Source organism: Carcharodon carcharias, chromosome 1 (genome assembly GCF_017639515.1).
Source record: "Carcharodon carcharias isolate sCarCar2 chromosome 1, sCarCar2.pri, whole genome shotgun sequence".
In the NCBI taxonomy this organism is placed as follows: domain Eukaryota; kingdom Metazoa; phylum Chordata; class Chondrichthyes; order Lamniformes; family Lamnidae; genus Carcharodon; species Carcharodon carcharias.
The window spans coordinates 188,131,940-188,154,495 of record NC_054467.1 but is presented as its reverse complement, the minus strand read 5'-3'; the positions used below and the strand labels follow the sequence as shown (position 1 = coordinate 188,154,495).

Below are 22,556 nucleotides of genomic sequence, written 5' to 3'. Positions count from 1 at the left end.
AGTGAGCTACAGGAAGCAGATTTCCCCAAAGAACAGAAAGGAGGGGTCCCAAGAAGATCTTCTAGCTGATGGAAAAGAAGAGGAATCTGGAAAAGGCCATGTTAAGTGAGTTAAGAGTGAGAAGAAGAGGAAGGCTCCAACTTTAAAGAGAGAAAGCTGCAGGATGCAGACTTAAAGCAAAATAAGCTTGCGGGAAACCAGAAGATTCAAGGAGACAACCAAAGATTTCTTACTATGAGCATGTGAAGCCGTGGTGTTCTGTTGGCACAGCTGTGTATCTGAGAGAGAGTGCATGGAAGGCAAAGCTTGAATGCATCTGGCGATCCAGGGGAGAGGAACTTCGGACGAAGAGTTTGAAACCTGGAGGTGGATGGACCCTTGTGGAAGAAGTCCAAGAGGAAGCATCGTATCGGAGAAGATTCCAATGCAGATTCTTGAGAGTGGTGATTGGAAACCCTCATGTGAAACACAGAGTCCAGTGAGACCGGTTGGCATACAGTGGGATAAGCGTTTGGGATAGTTGATGAGGCATCTGTTTGGGGTGGCATCTGTGACTTGGTTTCGGAGTGTGGTGTGCCTGACCATAGGTTGCCTGTTGTTTTACATGGATTGTGTACTTACTGTGAACATGTGAGTACAAGATAGCTTTTGTAACTTGTGTTATTTTTATGAATCTGTATATATCTGTAAAGGTATATTTGTGGCTGAAGGAGTTTGTATAATAGTTCATCTTTTCTTGTCAAATAAATGTTTTTTTTGTTAGAAGTTCATCACTTGACTCGTGTGACTCCATTCAGTAGCTGCCTCCACGTTTCTACACAAAAAATAAAAGTTAGGATCTATTGAACCGGGTTCTATCCTGGGATCTGGCTTGTCAGTAGCACCATCAGCTGGGATCATAACAATTTGATTCCAAAGTGCTAGATATTAAACTAGTATTCTTTAACAATTTGGAACATTCACAGGTTTGTCTGAAACCTTAAACAAACCAAAAAACTGTCATCACTGTAGTTGTGATAATTCAGTGAAGAAATTGTGAACCAATCTAGCCGCTAATCCTAGGATGAAGATTCCAACCTACTTAGCAGGGATCAATTACTCTTGCAGCTTGTTTAGTGCGTACAGCACAATTACATTCTTACTAATTAATTACCACACTTTAAATTGGTAATACAGTAACTGCAATAACCATTATAATGCAATTGCTGTAATTGAGAATGTTCCAATCAATGAACATTTTACACTGGTTAAAATGTAATTGCACATTTTTGTCTACCCACTAGAATCAAACAAGTATACATTCTGCCTTTATTTAGTTTCTCATTTACAACCTTTTAAATATCCTTTGCTACGCTGATATGTAAGTCAGCATGTAAAAAAAAATGAAACTTCCTTCCGGATCAAAATACAAAAATAGTTCTTAGAATTAGTGATTTGACTGTAGCTTTGAAGGATAGTTGATAAAGGAAAAGTTGTACCTACTAGTACTGGTAAAAGGGGAAACCATTGTCATTTTGTAGAATGAGGTTTTTGACAAAAAGCAAACAATGTGAATGCATCCATCTCCCTATGCAAGAATATTTTTAGATGTCTTTAGCATCATTTTATTTTGTGCTTCAGTAATAAAAAGACATTTTTACCAACTAAACTTTGATGATAATTTCCCCTTTACCATTGTTAGAAAGTTGTTTTTTTATCTAGCTGAAGGGTACACTTGTTGCTGATTCATGAGTTCAGAGTGTTTATGTTTAAACTTTGACATTACAGCAATACTTCCATGCGGGTGGAAATGGCCTGAAAAAAACATTCCTGGAGAAGAGTCCAGACCTTCAGTCCTTGCGATATGCTCTGTCGCTCTACACCCAGACCACAGATACCCTCATCAAGACATTTGTCCAATCTCAAACTGCTCAGGGTAAGTATTTCAAAGGACAATTCTTCAGCATCAAGCTATAATATAGTTAGTTTGATCTATATACTCCTGTTTAGAGTAGTGAGAAAACCAGACACCACCTTATTCAAAGTTCCCCCTCTGTTTAAAAGTTCTAAGATGCACATGTTTTTGTATGCATAGCAGTTGGTTCTTTTCAGCTGGAAAATGATATTGATTTTCTGGAAAGCTGCACTATTGTGTTATGAAACTTTTGAAAGTTGATAGCACTATTTTAAATTTTATTTGTTTTATTGTTTTGTCAAATATGGGCTCCTAAAAGAAAATTGTACTGGGTCATTCAGAAGATTATGATCATCACTTCGATTTGGCCATAATTAAATCAATTCTCGAAGGTGGTTTTGAAAATTACTTCTGTGATCATGACCTGAATCTGTTGGGTGGGAGTTGGTTAGTTGATTAGTTATCGAGTAGCCCACTAGGAGTACCACACAAAGAAGACGATGAAAATGATGACTCAGCTACAATAACCTCAATAAGGTTTCTGTCAACTGAGCTATAGAGTAGAACTGGCTCATGAAATGAAAGAGAGGTTAGCAGGCTCTATGCCTGTCTTTCCAGAAGAAAGCATGAGTGGAGGTGGACACCTTGAAAATGCAAAATATAAACAATTAAGCATTTACTCGTTTAAATTACAAAAGAACTGAAAGAGTCATTTTTATACTGTACATGTATCTATTTATATTTGGACATGTAACAATTTCTTGCTATAGTCCTACAGAAGATGGAGGCAGGGGCATTGAAGACCATGGGAGGGTGTATGGTGCTGGGGGTGGGCTTACACACTAATCCCATCTCCCCAAGAAGAAAACAGAAGGTCCCTTTGGCCCACTTTTTAAGGGGGAACATAAAGCACAAATTGTGTGAATGTTCAAATATCCAGGCCTGTGTCCCATTTCTACTATTGGAGAACTCAGTGAGCTTGGTTTCACTCAGTGTCCCAGCTGCTGCTTTTCCATAGCCAGAAATTTCCCCTCAACACATCCCCTTTGACAGGTATTTGGCTCCAAAAAAGTCAGACATCAACTCCCAAGCAACTCTGGTAAGTCCAGTTCCTGGGCTGATTTATGGCCTTTCTGCCATTTTCCCACGGGAGTGAACTGGAAAGATCACAGATTTTTGGTTGTCCGATTTTGCAGCGATTTCTGGAGGGCTTAATTACACTTCAAAAATGATGCACTTTTCAGAAGTGTTTTAATTAATCTGATGACAACAAAAAAGCCCACGAGTTTGACTGAGCTGGGAGCTACGACATCAGATGAATTCTAAACAGCAAGTTGTGTTGGGATATTTATTTATTTATTGTGACTTGTTTTCATTCATTCATTGATGTCAAAAGATTCTTTCAATACTCTTTACATTTAGAATATGAAATGAATTATTTGCTTTGAATGGGCTTTGGGTACGTAATTCAAGATATTTCAAGGGTCTCTTATAAAGACAGAATGTTTTGTATATTTTAATTTTGAAGCTACAAATGATCTGCATTATACCTGAGGTGAGATTTCTGGTTATGGCCTATTGCTGTCCATTTGTGGTAAACATCACTATAGGGAGCCTATTTCTGCTGCATTTTGTATTGGTCTTTGCACTTAACGTTAAGTGTTCTCTTCTGCAACCCTTCAGGCTGTTTCCTCTGGGCAGTAATGTGCATGTGGGTGGGGACAAGGAAGTATGGGTTTTGCCTCATTTCCATGGTTTTCTCATCTTCCAGTGCTACAGGACTTGACGGTGCAACCTATAATCTCACTCCATTTTTTTCTCCCTTTTATCCTGCTTGCTGGCTTTGATAACATGAATCAGTGCATGGTGGAAAGGGTATTAGGGTTACCGCTAATGAGGACGCTCTTCCTGACAAGGGTATGTCTGCAACTAATGTTGCCCAGCTGTGACAACATTAGTCAAATAGAGACTTAATAAAAAAAAAACATTCCCATTATTACTGGAATGCTTCAGAGAGCTGTGCTTCCTTGCTGTAGAGTCAGTCCTTGCTCATGATTCTCATGATTGTACCATAGAAATCATAATAGAGTGAGCATGTTTTTTATAACTTGCAAACGTTTTATAGATTCAGAAGGTAAATCTAATAAAACAATTACTTGTGCTGAATATGCACAATGACAAAGAATATTAATTTTTTCAATACAATGTATTGGATATTGAGTAGTGGAAGTAAAATAATTGTATTTGAGGTAAGAAGGTTATGTAAGTGCAAATTTGATTTGTCTTTGCTTTACTGTTTTTGATAAACAGTGAGACACTTAGGACATTTTGCATTAACAAATCTCTTTTGTGACAACAAACTAAAATTGCAATGTTATAAACCAATTAACTGTGCTTATGTACAAAGGATACACTATGCATGTAGTTGAGTTTATTAGGAGAAACTATAGATTGGCAAAACTCATTGGACTTTGTAGTCATAAACTGCTATTTGCTCCAGTTTATCTGCCCATGTAGCCTGAATGATGCCAAGCTGTTTTACAGCTCTGTAAACACTATTCATTTTATACTATTGCCCAAAGCCAACAAGGTACATTTTTCACAGAACAATTTAAATGTTAACATAATAGATTACACCTCAAACATTTGGAGCTGTAGCAGAGTACTAACAGTACTCAGAAGGAATTATGTTTCAGCTTTCATAAAAACTATATAAATACAAACATTAAAATTAACACTATATTTCTAATAAACATATTTTAGAATACTTGAGGATCTGAACATGGGACTTTTTCATCATAGAGGCCATGCCCTGCTTTCAATCTAAGCCATATTGCATGCCTGAAGGTCTTCCTGGCACAGCAGTGCTTGCTTAATTATTCACAGTAATTTTTAGGTTCACGGAAAAGCAATAATTAAATAGTCAGCCTCATGTATTTTATGATATCATGAAATATGTTCTACATCACTTTCACTCTGAGTAATTCTGTTCATTTCTATTTCATTTCTCCAATCTTTTCTTTGCAGTATAACTTTAATTTGTTTATACTGTGTGCTATAAATAGAAAACCCATTGAGTCCAGTTAAATATATTTTTCAATTATAGTATACCCAGCAGGTTTATAATATATTGACATGTAGGCCACATGCTATTTGTTAAAAGGTTGAACCTCTGCATAAACAACTGGTGATGAGATAGCACAGCTGTACTTGTGCTGTGCCTGTTCTGTGTTTTCCCTAAAGATAGCTTGGCTCTTTTCATTGGTTCTCTTGGCCATGAGCCTCAGTAATATTGATATTAAGTTATAATGTCATGCATCCTTCAGTTAAGGCATTAAGCCAAGCTGCATGTTTTTTTGGTTCAGGTGGATATGAAAGGTTTCATAACGCATGCAATGCTTATTGTGCTGTGAATTGAAACTTCATTCAGTAAACAGATAACTGGACTGGTTCTTTCAATTTGAATCCCTTATCTGCATTAATTTCTCTACAATTCAGAATAATTATTGCAACTCTATCTCACAAATTACCAGAAAATAATTTGAAGTTGGCTGTTAGTTCATTATATTAGGCAACCAGCAGATCTTCTGCAGTTTTGCTTTCGTGCAGTTAATAGTTTCACATTAGCATTATTTTAAAATAAGGCTTTTTTAACGACAACATATTTAGTACAATGAAATATCTCGAGGCATTTCACAGGATAAAACAAACATCATATAACAAATTGTGACACTGGGCCACATAGGAGATATTAGGTCAGATCACCAAAAGCTTGGTCAAAGAGATATGTTTTAAGGAGTATCTTAAAGGAAGAAAATGAGGTAGAGAGGCAGACAAGTGTAAGGGAATTAAAGAAAAAATGGAAACCTTTTCAAACAGTATCTGGCCAGGTTAAAACTAAAATCTTCTCATCTCCTGACCAACTGAGTCTTATTAAATATCAAATCACGTTCTGGTCAAAGACCACACTTAAATGCCTTCGTTTTTACTGAACATTGCAATACAAAGATACAATTCTCATTTAATATACTGCTTGCATGGCTTTTATGAATTTACTGCATGTAGCCCATCAGCTTGCTAAGATCACTCCAACTTAAAACCTAGGTTTACAGGCTAAATCAAACTACACAAAATTGGATTGTACTAGATCAAAGAACTGACTGGTAATTGCAGTCCTGAGAAAGAGTTTTATACAAGTCTTGGTTAAACAACTGATCTAACTAACTTTATTCATTGTTTCTTAGTACTCAACATTATGTCAGCAAACATGCTACTGAGCATTGAAATTTGAAACCCGTATCTCACTTATCATGTTAAAACCATGGAAGATTGATCATTTCTATTTCTTGATTTGCTGACAACCTACATATTTATCCTATTTTGTTTCAAATTCCTAAATTACACTGAATTATTTTTAAATGCATCTCGAAGTATGATACCAAGTTTTACAATCCAGGAAAGTTCAATCCCTTGTCTGCCAAGTTAGCCAATCCGAACTGGGTATCCTGCAAGATGGGAGTCAGGGATATACAGTTGGTCTCCGCATCCCTGACCTGGACAGGGAAAAAAAAATTAGACATATTTCCTAATCCTATTAGCATCATTGGAGGAAATATGTAAGTGTGATTTCAAGGCAAGGGCGGACTGAGATGGTCTCTCCTTCAAACAGCAGACTAACATATGGAAGATGGCAATATGAGCAAAGTCACTGTGCGACAATTCTTAGCACAGGCCACTGCCATAAAATAGGTGAAAAAAAAATAATATGAATATTTTAAAAATTCCCCATTGGAATGTTTTTAAGATATTTATATTACAATCATTAATTTCCACTTGAGCTTTGTCACCAATTTCTGAAGCCTTTATTATGAATGAATCTGACTTTACATAGGCAAATCTTGTTGGACCTGACTTTTTCTGCTTAACATTAGATTACAGCCTCACCTGATTCAGTGGTGTAACAATCCACCAGTGCATATACATCTGCCAACATAAATTGAGAGATTATCTTTTGGAGGCAGGACTGTTCCTTACTGAAGTTTCAACGCATGTCGAGTGCCAGTCTAAGTTCTGCCACTGAAGGAGTGCCTGAACTGTAACTACATATTCCTGTACAGAGGGAGGGCAGATTTGAGAAATGAATCATTGCAAGGGAGCAAGCTGCCACAGAAATTCACTTCCCAAGAGACCTCTATACAGTCCCAATGACTGGCTAAAGATTAACCTAAGTTAGGTTATTTACTCACCCTCAATAGACAATGGTGTAAAGAGGAAAGAATAAATGATGGGGAGAGGGAAAAGGAAAATGCAGTCATTGTTGCCACTGAACATAATGCTATAAATGACAACTGAGTAATTTCATTTGCAAATATATTTCATTTGTTAATCAGATGTAAATTTTCCCTATCTGAATTTTCTTTCCTTACATTTTGTCATACAACTAATTCAGAAAGCAGTTGTGGCAGCTGCAAAGGTTACAATTGACATCCTGATTGTATCCTTATTGTTTAGCATTTATATGCATTGAAAAAGTTTGATTTGGCTGGATTTAGTTACTTTATTGAAACTCACTTAATTCTATATAGTTAAATTATGCACTACAACCTTTAGTTTCTGGTTAAGGTTGTTCTTGCATTCAGATAGCCCACTGTTCATTTTATGATTTGGCTTGTATGAGCTGAAACTTTTGAGTAAACTAGTTTACAGGTGTCAAAATGGAATAGCTACTGACTGTCAAAAGCAGCTCCATGTCATTTCCAGCAGTGACAGGAGGATTATGCCTATACAGAGCTAGAGCTGACTGTATCCAGAATACAGTGAATAATGACTGTCTCATAAGCCTCGCATGTTATGAGTTCTATCTTAAGAAATGCCCATCAACTTTAATAATGTAACCTAAAACACTAAAGTAATTGGCTTTGCATATATTTCCACTGAAAAACAAATATGTTTTTTGCTAAATGGAAAAAAAAGCAGATAATACAACTCCATGCAAAGTCTTTGAAGTAGTAGATGGAATCTACTGAATCTAAGAGTGAATACATAAATCATTAGATACTAACTACGTATTGTTGAAATTTACATGAACCCAACTGAAGCAATAGTTTCCTCTGCTAGTGGCTTCTTACTTCTTATCCTTGAGGCAATCTTTAATTCTTAGTTCTGATTGGCATATATGCATGAATGATATGTGGAAATGTTATGCATGGATGACATCATCAGAATGTTTTCAAGCATGAAAACCATTTATTTTAATGTCACAGCCCTTTCAAGTATGTTACACAGCAATTTGATATGAATGTGGCAATTATATGCCTGCACATATGTGTTCAGTTAGAGGATGAGCTTGTAATTTCGTTAGTTTACCTTTCTGTTTTAATTGTTAATCAGGCTCTGGTGTGGATGACCCAGTGGGCGAAGTCTCCATACAAATAGATCTTTTCACCCATCCAGGAACAGGAGAGCATAAAGTAACAGTGAAAGGTAAGAATAATATCATCAGCAGATATTCAATAGAAAAGCATTGGATCCCCCAAAATACCTAACAATCCAAGTTCCAATGCAGCAATCTGGAAAACTTCACTAATCCACACGGTTTGAGGTCACAATTTTGCAGGCTGTTAAACTTCAAAGATGCTGTCTCCAATTCCCTCCATTCACATTAAAAGGTGGTAAATTATCAATTACATCTCAAAATTTTCTATTTATTTTGGTGTCATTCGTTGACCTTTCTTGTGATTTTACTATTTTTAAATTCATTCCTTAGCTGTTCAGTTTTTCCTTCTAATATGTCTAATTCTTGTTTCCATTTATTTTCTTGGTATCAATTGTTTTTTAACTTTCCAATTCATGGGAATTAAAATAAACTAGCAGATCTCATGTGGCATTATTCACAAACTGGAGAATGCACTGTTCTCTTAAGGGCAGAAATATTATATACTTTGGCCTGGATTTTGTGTCAGTAATGGCAGAGAAACTGTCAATGTTCGTCATCATTACTCCTCTGAACCTGACAACAACTTCTGGAGTTTGCACGGAAACACCGAGTCCAGAAGTTACTGTGCACAGAATGCACTGTTAAAGTCACCCCAGACTGCAGTCATGTGAAATCACTGAACTGATGTGAACTTGCCATTTTACACCATCAGTGTCACATAAAAACCCTTCAAAAACAGAGTTAATATTTTGAGTTGAATATGACTCTTCTTCAAAGGAAGTCAAATTCTACTACAAAGGTTAACTCCGTTTCTCTCTCCACAGATGCTGCCAGACCTGCTGAGTATTTCCAGCACTTTCTGTTTTTATATGAGATATATGGTCTAGGCAGAAAACTTTACAGAAATTTTTATTTCTCTGTTTGTCATTTTCATTTTTTTAATGTTTCCATTCTTGTCTTTGTTTCCCACCCAAGACATTCCCGTAAGCTAGCAGGTAAATGTATCTGAGTGGTCATGTTCATGTCCCTGCTACTCAAAAGTATAAATAATTTGTGATAAATGCTGCTTGACTTTTAAAGAAAACAAAAAGGCTAATGTTGTACAAAGCACGTTGTGTGATAACAAAGGTTACTGTTATGTAGTAAAAATCTAGAATCCTGAAAGGACAATTTAGGATGAAGTGGATTGAGCGTTTGTATTGGGTGCCATTTTGCCAGTGGCAGGAAAAGTGGCAGTAAACCTGGCCACTCAGAGTTCAATTAAGATACTTAAATTGCTGATTAAGGCCCCCTTCCTGCCTCTGGGGCATTTTGTTCCTGCTGGGAGAGACTTGCATGGAGAGACTACCAGGTAAACTGTGGCAATCTCCCAGTGGGCTCTGGAGAGGTTGTTCTTCCTTTTTTGGACATCCTTTCATCATTTGGCCCATGGAGGGGCCCCCATGCAACATTGGCCACCCCTGTGGCAATGTGCCACCAGCCCTTAGCGACACCTCCCCCCCCAACTCACTGAGGCCTGCCCTGGCTGGTCACTGCCTATCTGGCTTGCACTTCCTGGACCCCACTTATCTGTCCTTGAGGGCAAATGGCTATTGATGCACCCTCATCCTCCAGATGCAGCCCCAGCAATGGCCACTGCTAGTGGTAGTGTTGCTGAGACTGCTCAGTTACCAGTCTTCTGGGGGCGGTGTGGGCGGGAGGAGAGGGGATTGATGTGGAAGAGCTGCAACTTAATTGGCTGGTGCTGGCAAAATGTGGCGACCTGCCAAAGCAGGTTCACCACACCCCCGCCTGCCCCCAAACACACACTTTCATCCCCAGTGGTGGGACCTCTTGTCACCTCCACAGAATTCCAACTCTAGTTTTAGAATCATACAAATTTATGGCACAGAAGGAGGTGATTCAACCCACCAGGCGGAATTTTAACTGCTAAGGGGAGGTGGGTTCAGGTGTGGGCTGGGGGTTAAAGTGACAAGATTCTGCTTTCTGTGCCTGCTTGCTAACTTTATGTTCCTTGTATGAGTTCACCAAAGTTCCTCTGAACATCAACATTTACAAGTTTCATGCCTCTTAAAAAATAAGCTGTTTTCTATTATTAGTAAAATGAATAACCTCGTGATTCCCCACATTATATTCCACGGGAAGAATTTTCTCCCCATCGGCTGGGCCGGTCGGGAATGGGTGCGGAGCCTGCGCGCCGCCATTTTACATTGGCCCACCCAGCATGACGTGAGCCTGGTAGCGCTCAGTGCTACCTGTGCAGAAGTGGGGAGGAGGGAAAGTAGGGGCCTGCGCTCTTTCACACATGTGCGCGAAACAGCACAGAAATCTCCTTGATGCAGCTCCGTGCCTCAGGGAGATTAACTGTGGTTGTAAAGTTGTAAGAAAGAAGTTTATGAATTTTGATTAAAAATTTTATTACATTAATAAATCCTTCATGAAAATTCATCCCGCCCATGATGAAGTTTCATGAAAAATGTGAAGGCTGCCTGGGCTCTGCGCCTGCCCACCAAACTTAAGGTTGGACGGGCAGCTTCCTCAATTGGGTTAATTGTTTTATTAATGGCCTTAACAGACCTTTGACAGTTTGGCGGGCACGCAGCCAACTTCGGTGCATGCACGCCGAATGGAGGAACATAATGATGTGTGGTGACATGGGTCCCGCACGCCAAACAGAAGATTCTACCCCATCTGCCACCTTGTTGTCCACTGACTTAACCTGTCTATGTCTCTTTACAACCTCTATGTAGCCTCCTCACAGCTTATAAACCCACCTAGCATTGTACCATCAGCAACCTTGCTTAAATTATCTTGGTATCTTTGTCTAAGTCATTAATATAGATTATAAATATCTGAAGATGTAATACTGAACCTTGTGGCACTCCACTAGTTACAGTCTGCCAACTTGAAATGCCTTTTTTACCCCTACACTGTTGTTCATTATCCAATCCTCCATCCATGATAATATATTACTCCTTATCTGGTGTATTAACCTTTTGTGTAGCACCTTATTGAATGCCTTTTGGAAATCCAAATACACCACATCTACTGGCTCCCCTTTGTCTTTTTCTATTGAATAAAGAAAGCATCACTGGAAAGGCAGGCATTTATTGCCTATCCCTAATTACTCTGGAGAAATGGTAGCCACCATCTTGAATCATTCAAACTCCTTGGCTCCAAGGAGAACAACACCAGCTTCTTTAACCTAACCTTATAGCTAAATTTCCTCACCCCTGGTAAATCTCCTCAACACCCTCTCATGGACCTTCACATCCTTCCTAAAGTTTGCTGACCAGAACTGGATGCAATACTCTAGTTATAGCCTAACCATGGCTACAGCTTTCTTTCACACTATCAACCACACAGCTAATTTTGTACCATCTGCAAAATTCTTAATCATGTCCCCTACATTTAATTCTAAAACAAGACTGGCTTGACTCAATTTATCTCATTCTTCCTAAAGGCACAGCTATAGGAAGATTTTGACACCAATTCATGACTTATAATGGAATTTCTTCTCTTAGTTACTTTACGTTATGGATATGTAAAAAAAAGGAATTAATTTTTTTTCTCGTTGATTAATTGACATCCTAATCTTTATTTTTTTCAATTTTACATTATTCCATCTCCGGTTAAAATCTGACATCTCTTTAGAAATAATTATTTTGTCAGACTGTTTTAGCTAAAATCCATAGCTGTGAATATTTTGATGCTATTTCACACAGGCTATGAAGTGTGATCAGCAGAATAGAAAGCTTCATGATTTTGCATGTTGAAATTAAGGTAAACATAGGAATATTTCATTGCTGGCAATCATAGTCAATTTTTGTGGCCAGAATGGTTTATTTTGTGTTTTTCTTTTTGGTGCTTTTGGGTGGACGGATTCAAATTTCATGAAATAGGTGTACATTTTGGTTTAAAAAATATTCCGTCTGCAAGTAATATATGGTGTGATTTTACAAAGGGCTCAACATTTTTTCTGGAATTTGGTTTGAGATTTGTTGAAACAATTAATTCAGTTTGAGATGATTTATGCTTTACAGTGGTAGCGGCTAATGATCTAAAATGGCAGACAAATGGCATGTTTCGGCCATTTGTTGAGGTCACTATGATTGGACCACACCTTAGTGACAAGAAAAGAAAGTTTACCACAAAGTCAAAGAGCAACAACTGGGCTCCAAAATACAACGAGACATTTCACTTGTAAGTAAATGTTGGTTTTTGGTGCAATAATTGTATTTAAGCATTATCAAAATTTGTACAGAATCCGATATGAAAAGGGAGAAACATAATCCATGTGAAAGAACAAGTTTATTTTATGTAAGTGCTTAAGGAATAAATGTGTAATCAAGGAAGGATTGAATTATTTTAAAGGCAAAAGACAAGATGCTAAACTTGGGAGTGCGGGCGTGGCAGAGAATAGTTTGGCTCATTTTCTACATAGGAAGGTGAAAGAACTCACTACCAAAGATACAGGATCCAAGTTTCTTCTGACCAATATTGCTCCAATGGCAAAACTTAGGTACATGAAAACCAACAGATATGGGATTTCAGCAAGGACCAGGAATATCAGGTTTCTCCTTAGAATCCAATCACAATTTGTGCAGAAGCTAGAGGTGGACAGAACTTCCATCAACTCCAAATGTAACCCTCAATGGAAGTAGAATGAGGCCAAGAGGGGAACTCCCATGCTAGGAATTATCCCAGCCCCATCCACCTGCCACCAAACAATGTGGATGCTGGATGAGGACGACATACACATCAGTTGAGCAACAAGACTGGGACCCTCCTGAAGATCCTGGTCTGAATCTCCAGTAGAAACTCGTAACTTGAGTTCTATCAGCCCTCCACTAGCCTTAATTAAATGAAGTGACCTTGCCCCGAACATTGGTATTCCGGCTGGTCAGGGGCAGATTGCCTGCGCCTAGACCACAGTATTTCAAAGGCGGAATGAGGATGCAATTTTGGCTCAACAGATGCTGAAATACAGATCAGCTACAATCTAATTAATGGCTGACTTAATTTGAGGGACTGAATGGCCTACTCCTCTTCCTGTGTTCCTCCAAATATTCAGCTGGTCTATGCTAGTGTTTATGCTCCACATGAACCTCCTCCCACCATGCTTCATCTCTCTATCTGCATATTCTTCTATTCCTTTCTCCTATTCTTAAACTTTACATAATATAGGCCCTGACATTTCTTGGGTTTCCACCACAATCCCCTATAACTCAGGTGAAACATACCAAAAAATGGCAGGTACCCAGTTATACTCAGTCTCTGCATTTCCAGTACTTTTTCAGCATGTATTTACCTAGTTTCTTTTTAAGTGCCTATAAGTGCATTAGCTACTCTATGTGGTCAAAATTATTTTTGGTAAAATATCTGCATTTTTAGGGTGTAGTTCTGGTTCACACCTCTCTGGTAGAACCCATTTCCACTCAGCCACAGGCCAATATGCTTTATCTCATTCAGTCTGCCAGCCTCTAATAACAAGCTGGATCCCATCTCAGCCAGGGAAGCAGAAATACCTAACATAGAGAATTTTTATCAACAGGACTGCCCCTTGGTCATTATTTCCCCTTTAATGAGATGGGAGAGCTTTAGTCTCTTACGAGGATGCCGAGAAAATACTGGAAATGGCAGACACCCAGTATAACTGAGTACCTGCCATTTTTCGGTGTGTTCCACCTGAGTTATAATGGGATTGTAGTGGAAACCCAAGAAATTTCAGGGCCTATATTATGTAAAGTTTAAGAATAGAACATAAATTTAAATGCCACTGATCACTTTAAAGCCTCAAAGGTATTTGAAGACAATGTTGAGGCAATTTTTAAAATATATTCTTTCACGGGATACGGAGGTTGCTGGCTCGGCCAGCATTCATTGCTTTTGCCTAGCTGCCCTTGAGATGTCATGTCAAATCAGAAAACCGTTCTCAGTGAGAATTAAAAGGTTTTTTCCTTTCCTCTTTTTACAGTATATTAGGTAATGAGGATGGTCCAGATTCATATGAACTTCAAGTCTGTGTGAAGGATTACTGCTTTGCCAGAGAAGATCGTATTATTGGGATTGCTTTAATGCAGCTACGAGATATTGCAGATAAAGGCAGCTGTGCTTGCTGGTGTCCACTAGGCCGCAGAATTCACATGGATGAGACAGGACTAACTGTACTTCGTATACTGTCACAGAGAACCAATGATGAAGTAGCAAAGGAATTTGTCAAACTGAAATCCGAATCACGGTCTGCCGAAGAAGGCAGTTGAATCGTGGATTATTCAAGTGTTGTTTCTTCATTTAAGTGGCATTGGTCACTGCATTTTTTGGTTTCTAATTTATACCTCGTGCCAATATGTGCAAGTGTTCAACAAATTCTCTTTTGTAAATGGAACTCTGTGCACTACTTTGTCTTTGCTAATAAGCATGTGTTGTATACCAATCAAAGTATAGATCTTTATGTGAATTTTATTTATTTACAGTAAGCAAAAATTTAAATCATGTTTAGAATAAAAGGTTATTGCTTTAAAAAAAAATAGGACGCTTACATTTATGTAAATAATTTTATGAACTGGACTTGAGGCTGAGTCCCAGAATATTTTTTCACTTTAATTGAGCACTGTGATACCATCCTTCAGAATGAGATGTACAACTGAGAAATGGTAAAAAATAGCCTACACTCCATTCTAGTGCCTCAGTTTTTCATCTCCCTCCCATAGGATTGCCAAAGGATGTCTTTATACTGTTGTAGATAAAATCACGCATTTCATTTATAGGACCATAGCTACTAAAACACTTAAGCTGTTTCCATGAAAATGCATTGCTATGTACAGCAAGGTTCCTGTACATGAATAGTTTATGCTTATGGTCTTTTAGCCACACCGTCAAACTCGAAACTTCCAATAGTTGCATTGAGGCTTTGTGAAACAAATCAGTGTAGTTCAAGTATGAAAGCTACAATTTTGATTTTGTTTTTAAAGCAAGTGTCAGTTTGTTATAAAATGCAATAGTTTTTAGGAATTAAAAACAATTTAATCCCGCAATAAGTGAATAAGGATATGGAAGAAAGGTTGACCAAATGTTTATTCCACTATTTTTTCTGATTAGATTTCTGATAAAATGTGAAAGTTATCCTGAATTTGTTATCACTTTGATTTCTGTAATTTCTTAGCCAACTAAAGTTATGATCATTAGATACTGAATACTTTGAAAATCATTACAAATGACTTTACGCACTGGTGATAATTGTTGAGCTTCATTCAGGAATGTGTGAAATGCTGTGCTTGCATTTCTAATAACATTTTAAGCAATGCCTGTACAAAATAATCTCCTTTGTAATTCACATTCGTGTATTTATTGTTGTTGGGAATATCAATACTTATCTCTAAGTGTTGAATTTCTCAGAGAGTTCACTCAATCATCCACTGTAATTTTGGCAAAGGATCCACATAAACCCTGAAAAAATTTTAAACGGTATTTACACCATTTCTCAGGACTTTGTGAGGATATTCCACCAAAGTTACAGCGGGCAATTGAGAGAACCCCTACAGAAATCCTCCACTCTAATGTCTCGGCTCTACAACCTATTCACTGCCCACTTTGGAAACCGTTGATGCCATTTTTACATAGCCACGTAACGTGCCATTTCTACAAAACAAAGTATCATAATACAATAAAGTTCCCTGGCAAAGCACAGAATTGTTGTTACTGTTAGATTATCTAGCAGTACTTGAAGACAAAAAAGGTAATTCGGTGAGTAAATTTTATGATGTAATTGTAAAATGTGGAATTTTTTTTTTAATTTACTTGGTCCTGAGATGTGAGCATCACTGGAAAGGCCAGCATTTTTTGTCCATTCCTAATTGCCCATGAGAAAGTGATGGTAAGCCTTATTTTGAATGTTAGAAAATCCAGTTACTGAGGAAAAAATTGCAGCCGAAGATTTTTAAGATATTTTGAGCAAGTTGTTGAAATGCATTATTATCGGAGTAATTAGTTTTTTTTTATTTTTCCATCTCAAGGTGCTTCACAGAAACTTTATCAGACAAAAATTGACATTAGAACATATAGTTATACAGATTGTTAATACATAATATCTGCCAGTGAATTGACTGAGGGAAGAGATCCATTTGTTGGTAAAATTCACTCTTTGGTTTTTGAACTGTAAATGAAGCATGAGTATAAATGCTGAATAAGTAACATGTTCAAGTAATTGAACTGACACTATACAGTCTTTTATATAAACTGGGTAAGATTACATATACCAGGTCAACCAAACTCAGCTTGAACTTGGTGGAGGTGAAAATACAAACAAGTCTTTAATTCAGCTAATTTTATCCCTGGTTCAGATGACCACAAACAGACCCTTTTCCCTAAACTTCCTCAATGCCTTTAGCTTTAATGCCATTACTGTACTAAGTGTGAGTTGCATCAGTACTTTTGCAATCTTTGAGTATTCTGCCCAAGCCTTATCAGACTCATCTGCATAAGAGCACTCTTTGGGAATTTCCTGGTTTTCTGTACTCCTGCACTCTGCAAAGTTTGGACCAATATAAAATAGGTGCAGCAGCATCCCCAATCACCAGTACAGCAGAAATCAGTTTGAAAGCTTTGAAGATTTCTGTTTTTTCAAACTATTTTTCCTCTCAGTCTTGTCTGAGACCTGCATTTGACCACTTCCTCCACAATTCTACACACCTACTGCTAGATCTTTGACCACAGTAGATCTGTCTCCTCCACTGTCCCCAATATAGTCAGAACAACTCTGGGGAAGGTATGGCATGGCCCATTGACATACTTTTGCATGCCATCTTTACGGAGGATAAGGTGGATCAGCAGTCTGTGGAGGTTAGGAAAATAAGGCAGAATGGCAGATCACACCCTGCACAGTATAATGGGCAGTACAAGTCGTTCAAGCAACCCTTGGAGGAGCTCTGTGTTTGTAAGGTGAGATTATCTAAATTTGCCATTACATTTGGTCCAGATTAAAATTAAATTAACTTTACCAAGAACATGTGTAACTCCATTTGCTGGTAAACTAATGTGCTGGGAAAGTACACCAAAGCACAACACAGACATTTAGGGCTAGTAAATGTTAAATCATACATTTTATTTTTCCTTTACATACTGGTTTGCTGATAATGGGCCAGCACATGTCTTTTCAGTGGCACCTGGGTTTTAATCTGGACCAACATAATGATTTGGAGAGTGGTTTTTTCCTATTGTCTACAAAGAATTGTGTCAACTGAGTAAGGAGTACTTGCCTTTGAGTCAAAGTTATGGAAACAAGTTCCACTGTGAACTTCAGTACATATTATAATCTTGGTAACTGTGCTGCATTATTGCAGATGTGATTTTTCAGATGAAATGTTCAGCTGCAACCCTGTTTTCTGATTCAGCTGGATGTTCCTATGGCTCAGTTCAAAAAAGAACCGAGTTAGGCTGGTATATTATCCAACAATCCTCCCTCATCTAAGAACTCCAACAAATTGATTAATTAGTCATTTAACAACAAAAAAATGCACTTCTTTAACTCTGAAGCACCTGGAGATGTTTTTCTCAGAAGTGTGGTTGGACAAAAATGGAGACTGAGCCAAATGTAGAGATATAATGGGTGACCAAAAGCTTGGTCAGAGAGGTGGGTTTAAAGGGTGATCTTAAGGAGAGGAAAGAATAGGGTTTAAGGAGGGAATCAAATTGCATAGGAGCAGCTGAAGGCACTGCTGCTGGGAGGAGGAAGGAAGCACAGAAGGCCAGAATCAGAGGAATTAAGATTTGGGGAGGCTGGAGGAGATTACAGAGCCAGGAAGGTATAAAGCCATGAAGGAGTTTAAACTAAACAATGAGAATTTAAAATGAAAGATGTTAAAGAACCAGGAGCCAATGTAACTCAGCAAGGACTAAATTGATAGGTTAACTAGACCTGGGGATGGGGAACAGAGTTTTACAGAGGTTGGAGGATGGGAGGCCGACCAGGAAAACATTGGAATAATCTAACAGTGAAGAAGGATGGATGAAGTTTTCAGTAGCAGATGCGCTGAGACAGGGGTGGGCTGGGTGGGCAATGTCGGAGTTGGAAATCAGCTGTCTTTGTGATGGGGGTATTATGGTGCTGGAAGTTTCGGTTGAAGTGAAATAGATCCATTTTGTTGCTGTTTGTAGATCCTTTTCGTTTATTCACTCTCTTCCTCCTAAACAAGATCTGACTGAACACAAATCCACAGTTTAGTTTTAAACTAAAGGCACTTTTTTTTAAACTGTGGATTCTACTCAGAAGCTACGACATCTTATAAAGTGCGTTTTATGTACTAGAACATCCTAGGGAACTTTACAAGCAATTATATTGGACACAAAACAAAAGCCAAATACTACAGATGTTGGAAATCTGAAATAAAAGCAGAAAATGCTGATAATACTCAGCAGATCTGGCAGCTTGTTTGGAGAGAGAAGTAGAGTTCACATTTCATGTGTCTTTTCATCAGTATGGCAAACACCATCCAAGATCTGATCATTGGTGTGGAGAAATCCATGATGGAACATGTGGAAAATCCAAGGCTATCTGCAATGGAGCCTTCATAGGCAGAGCTACAGTCAGAGCATCTCTTGCAAATACTGCTTTAGAATCCTTGTGCTCCAATGTTTTCTTGTCTGGTACCAGGATGTTAGGTAACAAGATGGAAAATACCAACTTACTCCTGCCATGAGGATAAACACAAGGTTACATACATAGGTTTATATCAGATAAACAGCACAGAAACAGCTATTTGGCCCAATCGGTCCTTGAAGGAGTTTATGCTCTACTCGAGCCTCCTCCCATCTTTTCTCATCTAAATTGCTATCATAACCATCCATTCCCTTCTCGCTCATTTACTTATCCAGTTTCCCCTTAAATGCAACTGTTCTATCCCCTTCAACCACTCCCTGTGATAGTGAGTCCCACATTCTTAGGGTGAAGAAGTTTCTTCTGACTTAGATTCCAGTCTAGAACACATACCACATATAATATCAACAAGGAAAAGCAGAAGGACAATAAAGACACTATTCACACACACACACACATACTTCATGTTTAGGGTATTAGGCTCAATAAGTTGTGAAGAAGTAAATGTGTTCACATCTTTAAAAGAGGAACAAGGAATGAACTTGCAAATTATAAACCTGTGAGCTTTACTTTAATTTTTGGGAAAATATTGGAAGCTTTGATGAATAAGGGATTATCTCGAAGGATAGGGTCTGATTAGAAAGTCATTATTAATGTAGAATGGGCAAATCATATCAAATCAATTGCTGAAATTCTTCAAGGAGATTAGAGTCATATAATGGTTACATCACAGAAGGAGGTCATTCGGCTCGTCAAGTCCGCGCCAGCTCCCTGCAAGAGCAACTCAGTTACCCCCAGTCCCCAGACCTTCCTGTGTAGCCCAGCAATTATTTTGTCTTCCAATGCTCATTCAATTCCCTTCTGAAAGCCAAGCAAAGCCTCTCAGACAGTGCATAAAAATGTAGCTGCATAAAAAAAAATTTTTCATGTCATCTTTGATTTTTTTCCTTTGTTTCGCCATCTTAAATAGGTATCCTTTGGTTCTTGATCCTTCCATCAATGGGAATGAACGGTTTCTCCTTATCCAACCTGTTTTGACTCCTCATGACCTTGAACATCTCTATCAAATCTCCTCTCAACTTCCCCTTTTCTAAGGAGAACAACCCAGCTTCTCCAAACTATCCACATAACTGAAGTCCCTCGTCCCTGGAACCATTCTTGTAAATCTTTTCTACACACTCTCTGGTACGTTCACATTCTTCCTAAAATGTGATGCCCAGAATTGGACAAAATATTCCAGTTTGGGCCAAACCAATGTTTCATAAAAGTTCATCATAACTTCCTTGTTTTTGCACTCTTACTTATAAAGTATCACAGTCTCACAGAATCTTTACAGTGCAGTTACATCGAGTCTGTACTGGCTCTCTGAAAGAGCATTCCACCTAATCCCACTCCCCTGCCTTTTCCCCACAACCTTGCACATTCTTTCTTTTCAGGTAGCAATCCAATTGCCTTTTGAATATAAAAGTGAAATACAGCGGATGCTGGAAATCTTAAATTTTCAATTCCTTGATCGAACCAAGTCTAGGTCATTAATATAGATGAAGAAAAGTTTTCTGTCACTCAGCCAACTTTGTATTCATGTTACCATTGCCTTTTCAGCCCATGAGCTTAAACGTTGTTGGCAAGCCTATGTATGGCACTTTATCCAATGCCTTTTGGAAGTCCATGTACACCACATCAACTGCATTACTCCAATTAAACCTCTCCATTGCCTCATTAAAACAATCAAGTTAGTTAATCACATTTTGCTTTAACAAATCCATGCTGGATCTCCTTAATTAATCTAAACTTGACAAATAACTCTTAATTTTGTGATGGTTGATGTTTCTAAAACCTTTCCCACCTGGAAGGTTAAACTGATTGGCCTGCATTTGCTGGGTGCATCCTCACAACTCTTTTTAAGCAAGGGTGTAACATTTGCAATTCTCCAGATCTCTGGCACGACCCTTGTATCTAAGGAAGATTGGAAAATTATGGCTTGTGACTTTGCAATTTCCACCCTTACAGAATCACAGAATCTTAATGGCACAGAAAGAGGACATTCGGCCCATCATGTCTGCACTGGCTCTCCAATTGAGCATTATGACCTAGTTGCCCTGCCTTTTCCCCGTACCCCTGCACATTGTTTCTATTCAAAGAATCATCTAGTGTTCGCTTGAATGCCTTGATTGAACCTGCCTGCACCATACTTCCAGGCAATGCATTCCAGACCTGGACCACTCGTTGTGTGAAAAAGTTTTTTCTCACATCACACTTGCTTCTTTTGCAAATCACTTTAAATCTGTGCCCTCTTGTTCTTGATCCTTTTACGAGTGGGAACAGCTTCTCCCTATCTACTCTGTCAAATCTCCTCTCAGCCTTCTTCTCTCCAAGGAGAACAGTCCCAACCTTTCCAATCTATCCTTATAGCTGAAGTTTCTCATCCCTGGAACCATTCTTGTAAATCTCTTCTGCACTCCCTCCAATGTGTTCACATGGAGCCCAGAATTGTACACAATATTCCAGCTGAAGTCTAACGAGTATCTTATATAAATTCAGCATAACCTTCCTCCTCTTGTACTCTATGTGCCTGTTAATAAAGCCCAGGATAATATATGCTTTATTAACTGCTCTCTCCACCTGTCATGCCACCTTCAATGATCTGTGCACATATACACCCAAATCTTGCTGCTCCTGCACCCACTTCAATATTTCACCCCTTATTTTATATTGTCTGTCCCATGTTCTTCCTAACAAAATGCATCAGCTCACACTTCTCCGCATTAAATGTCATCTGCCACTTATGTGCCCACTTCACCAACTTGTCTATGTCCTCTTGAAGTTCCACACTGTTCTCCTCGCAGTTCACAACACTCCCAAATTTTGTATCATCCGCAAACTTTGAAATTGCCCCCTGCACACCAAGATCTAGATCATTGATATATATCAGGAAAAGCAAGGGTCCCAATACCAACCCCCAGGGAACTCCACTACCTCCAGCCTGAAAAACGTCAATTGACCAGTACTCTGCTTCCTATTTTTTAGCCAATTTTGTGTTCATGTTGCTACTGTCCCTTTTATTCCATAAGTAATAACTTTTCTCACAAGTCTGTTATATAGCATGGTGTTAAATGCCTTTTCAAAGTCCACATATACCACATCAACAGCATTACCCTCATCGACCTTTTCTGTTACCTCTTCAAAAAACTCCAGCAAGTTAAACTTGATTTTCCCTTTAGAAATCCATGCTGACTCTTCCTTATCAACCCATACTTTTCCATGTTACTACTAATTCTATCCCAAATAATTGTTTCTAGAATCTTGCTCACCACTGAAGTTAAACTGACTGGTTTTGATTGCTGGGCTTATCCTTACAACCTTTTTGGAACAAAGGTGTAATGTTTGCAATTCTCCAGTCCTCTGGCACCACTCCTGAGTCTAAGGAAGACTGAAAGATTATGGCCAATGCCCCTGCAATTTCTACTCTCGCTTCCTTCAATATTCTTGGATTCATATCATCTGGTACTGGTACCTTAGTCAATTTTAAGTACCAACAGTCTATTCAACACTTTCTCCTTATCAATTTTGAACCCTTAGAGTTTCTTCATCTGTCACCATGGCCTGGGTAGCAACTACCTCCTGGGTAAAAA

The 22,556-nt window shown here is 38.4% G+C and overlaps 1 protein-coding gene across 5 annotated transcripts in view; it reads left to right on the top strand.

Annotated features, from left to right (window-relative positions):
* LOC121277368 (protein unc-13 homolog B-like) overlaps nucleotides 1-15,517 on the top strand; it is a 710,648-nt gene extending 695,131 nt beyond the window's left edge. For all 5 annotated transcript variants that reach the window (XM_041186756.1, XM_041186790.1, XM_041186765.1 and 2 more), the window contains 4 exons: nucleotides 1,768-1,915; nucleotides 8,285-8,377; nucleotides 12,374-12,533; nucleotides 14,308-15,517. In XM_041186756.1, coding sequence (XP_041042690.1) covers nucleotides 1,768-1,915; nucleotides 8,285-8,377; nucleotides 12,374-12,533; nucleotides 14,308-14,593 — 687 coding nt within the window. In that variant the 3' untranslated portion in view covers nucleotides 14,594-15,517. The remainder of the gene's footprint in view (nucleotides 1-1,767; nucleotides 1,916-8,284; nucleotides 8,378-12,373; nucleotides 12,534-14,307) is intronic.
* The last annotated feature ends 7,039 nt before the right edge of the window (nucleotides 15,518-22,556 follow it).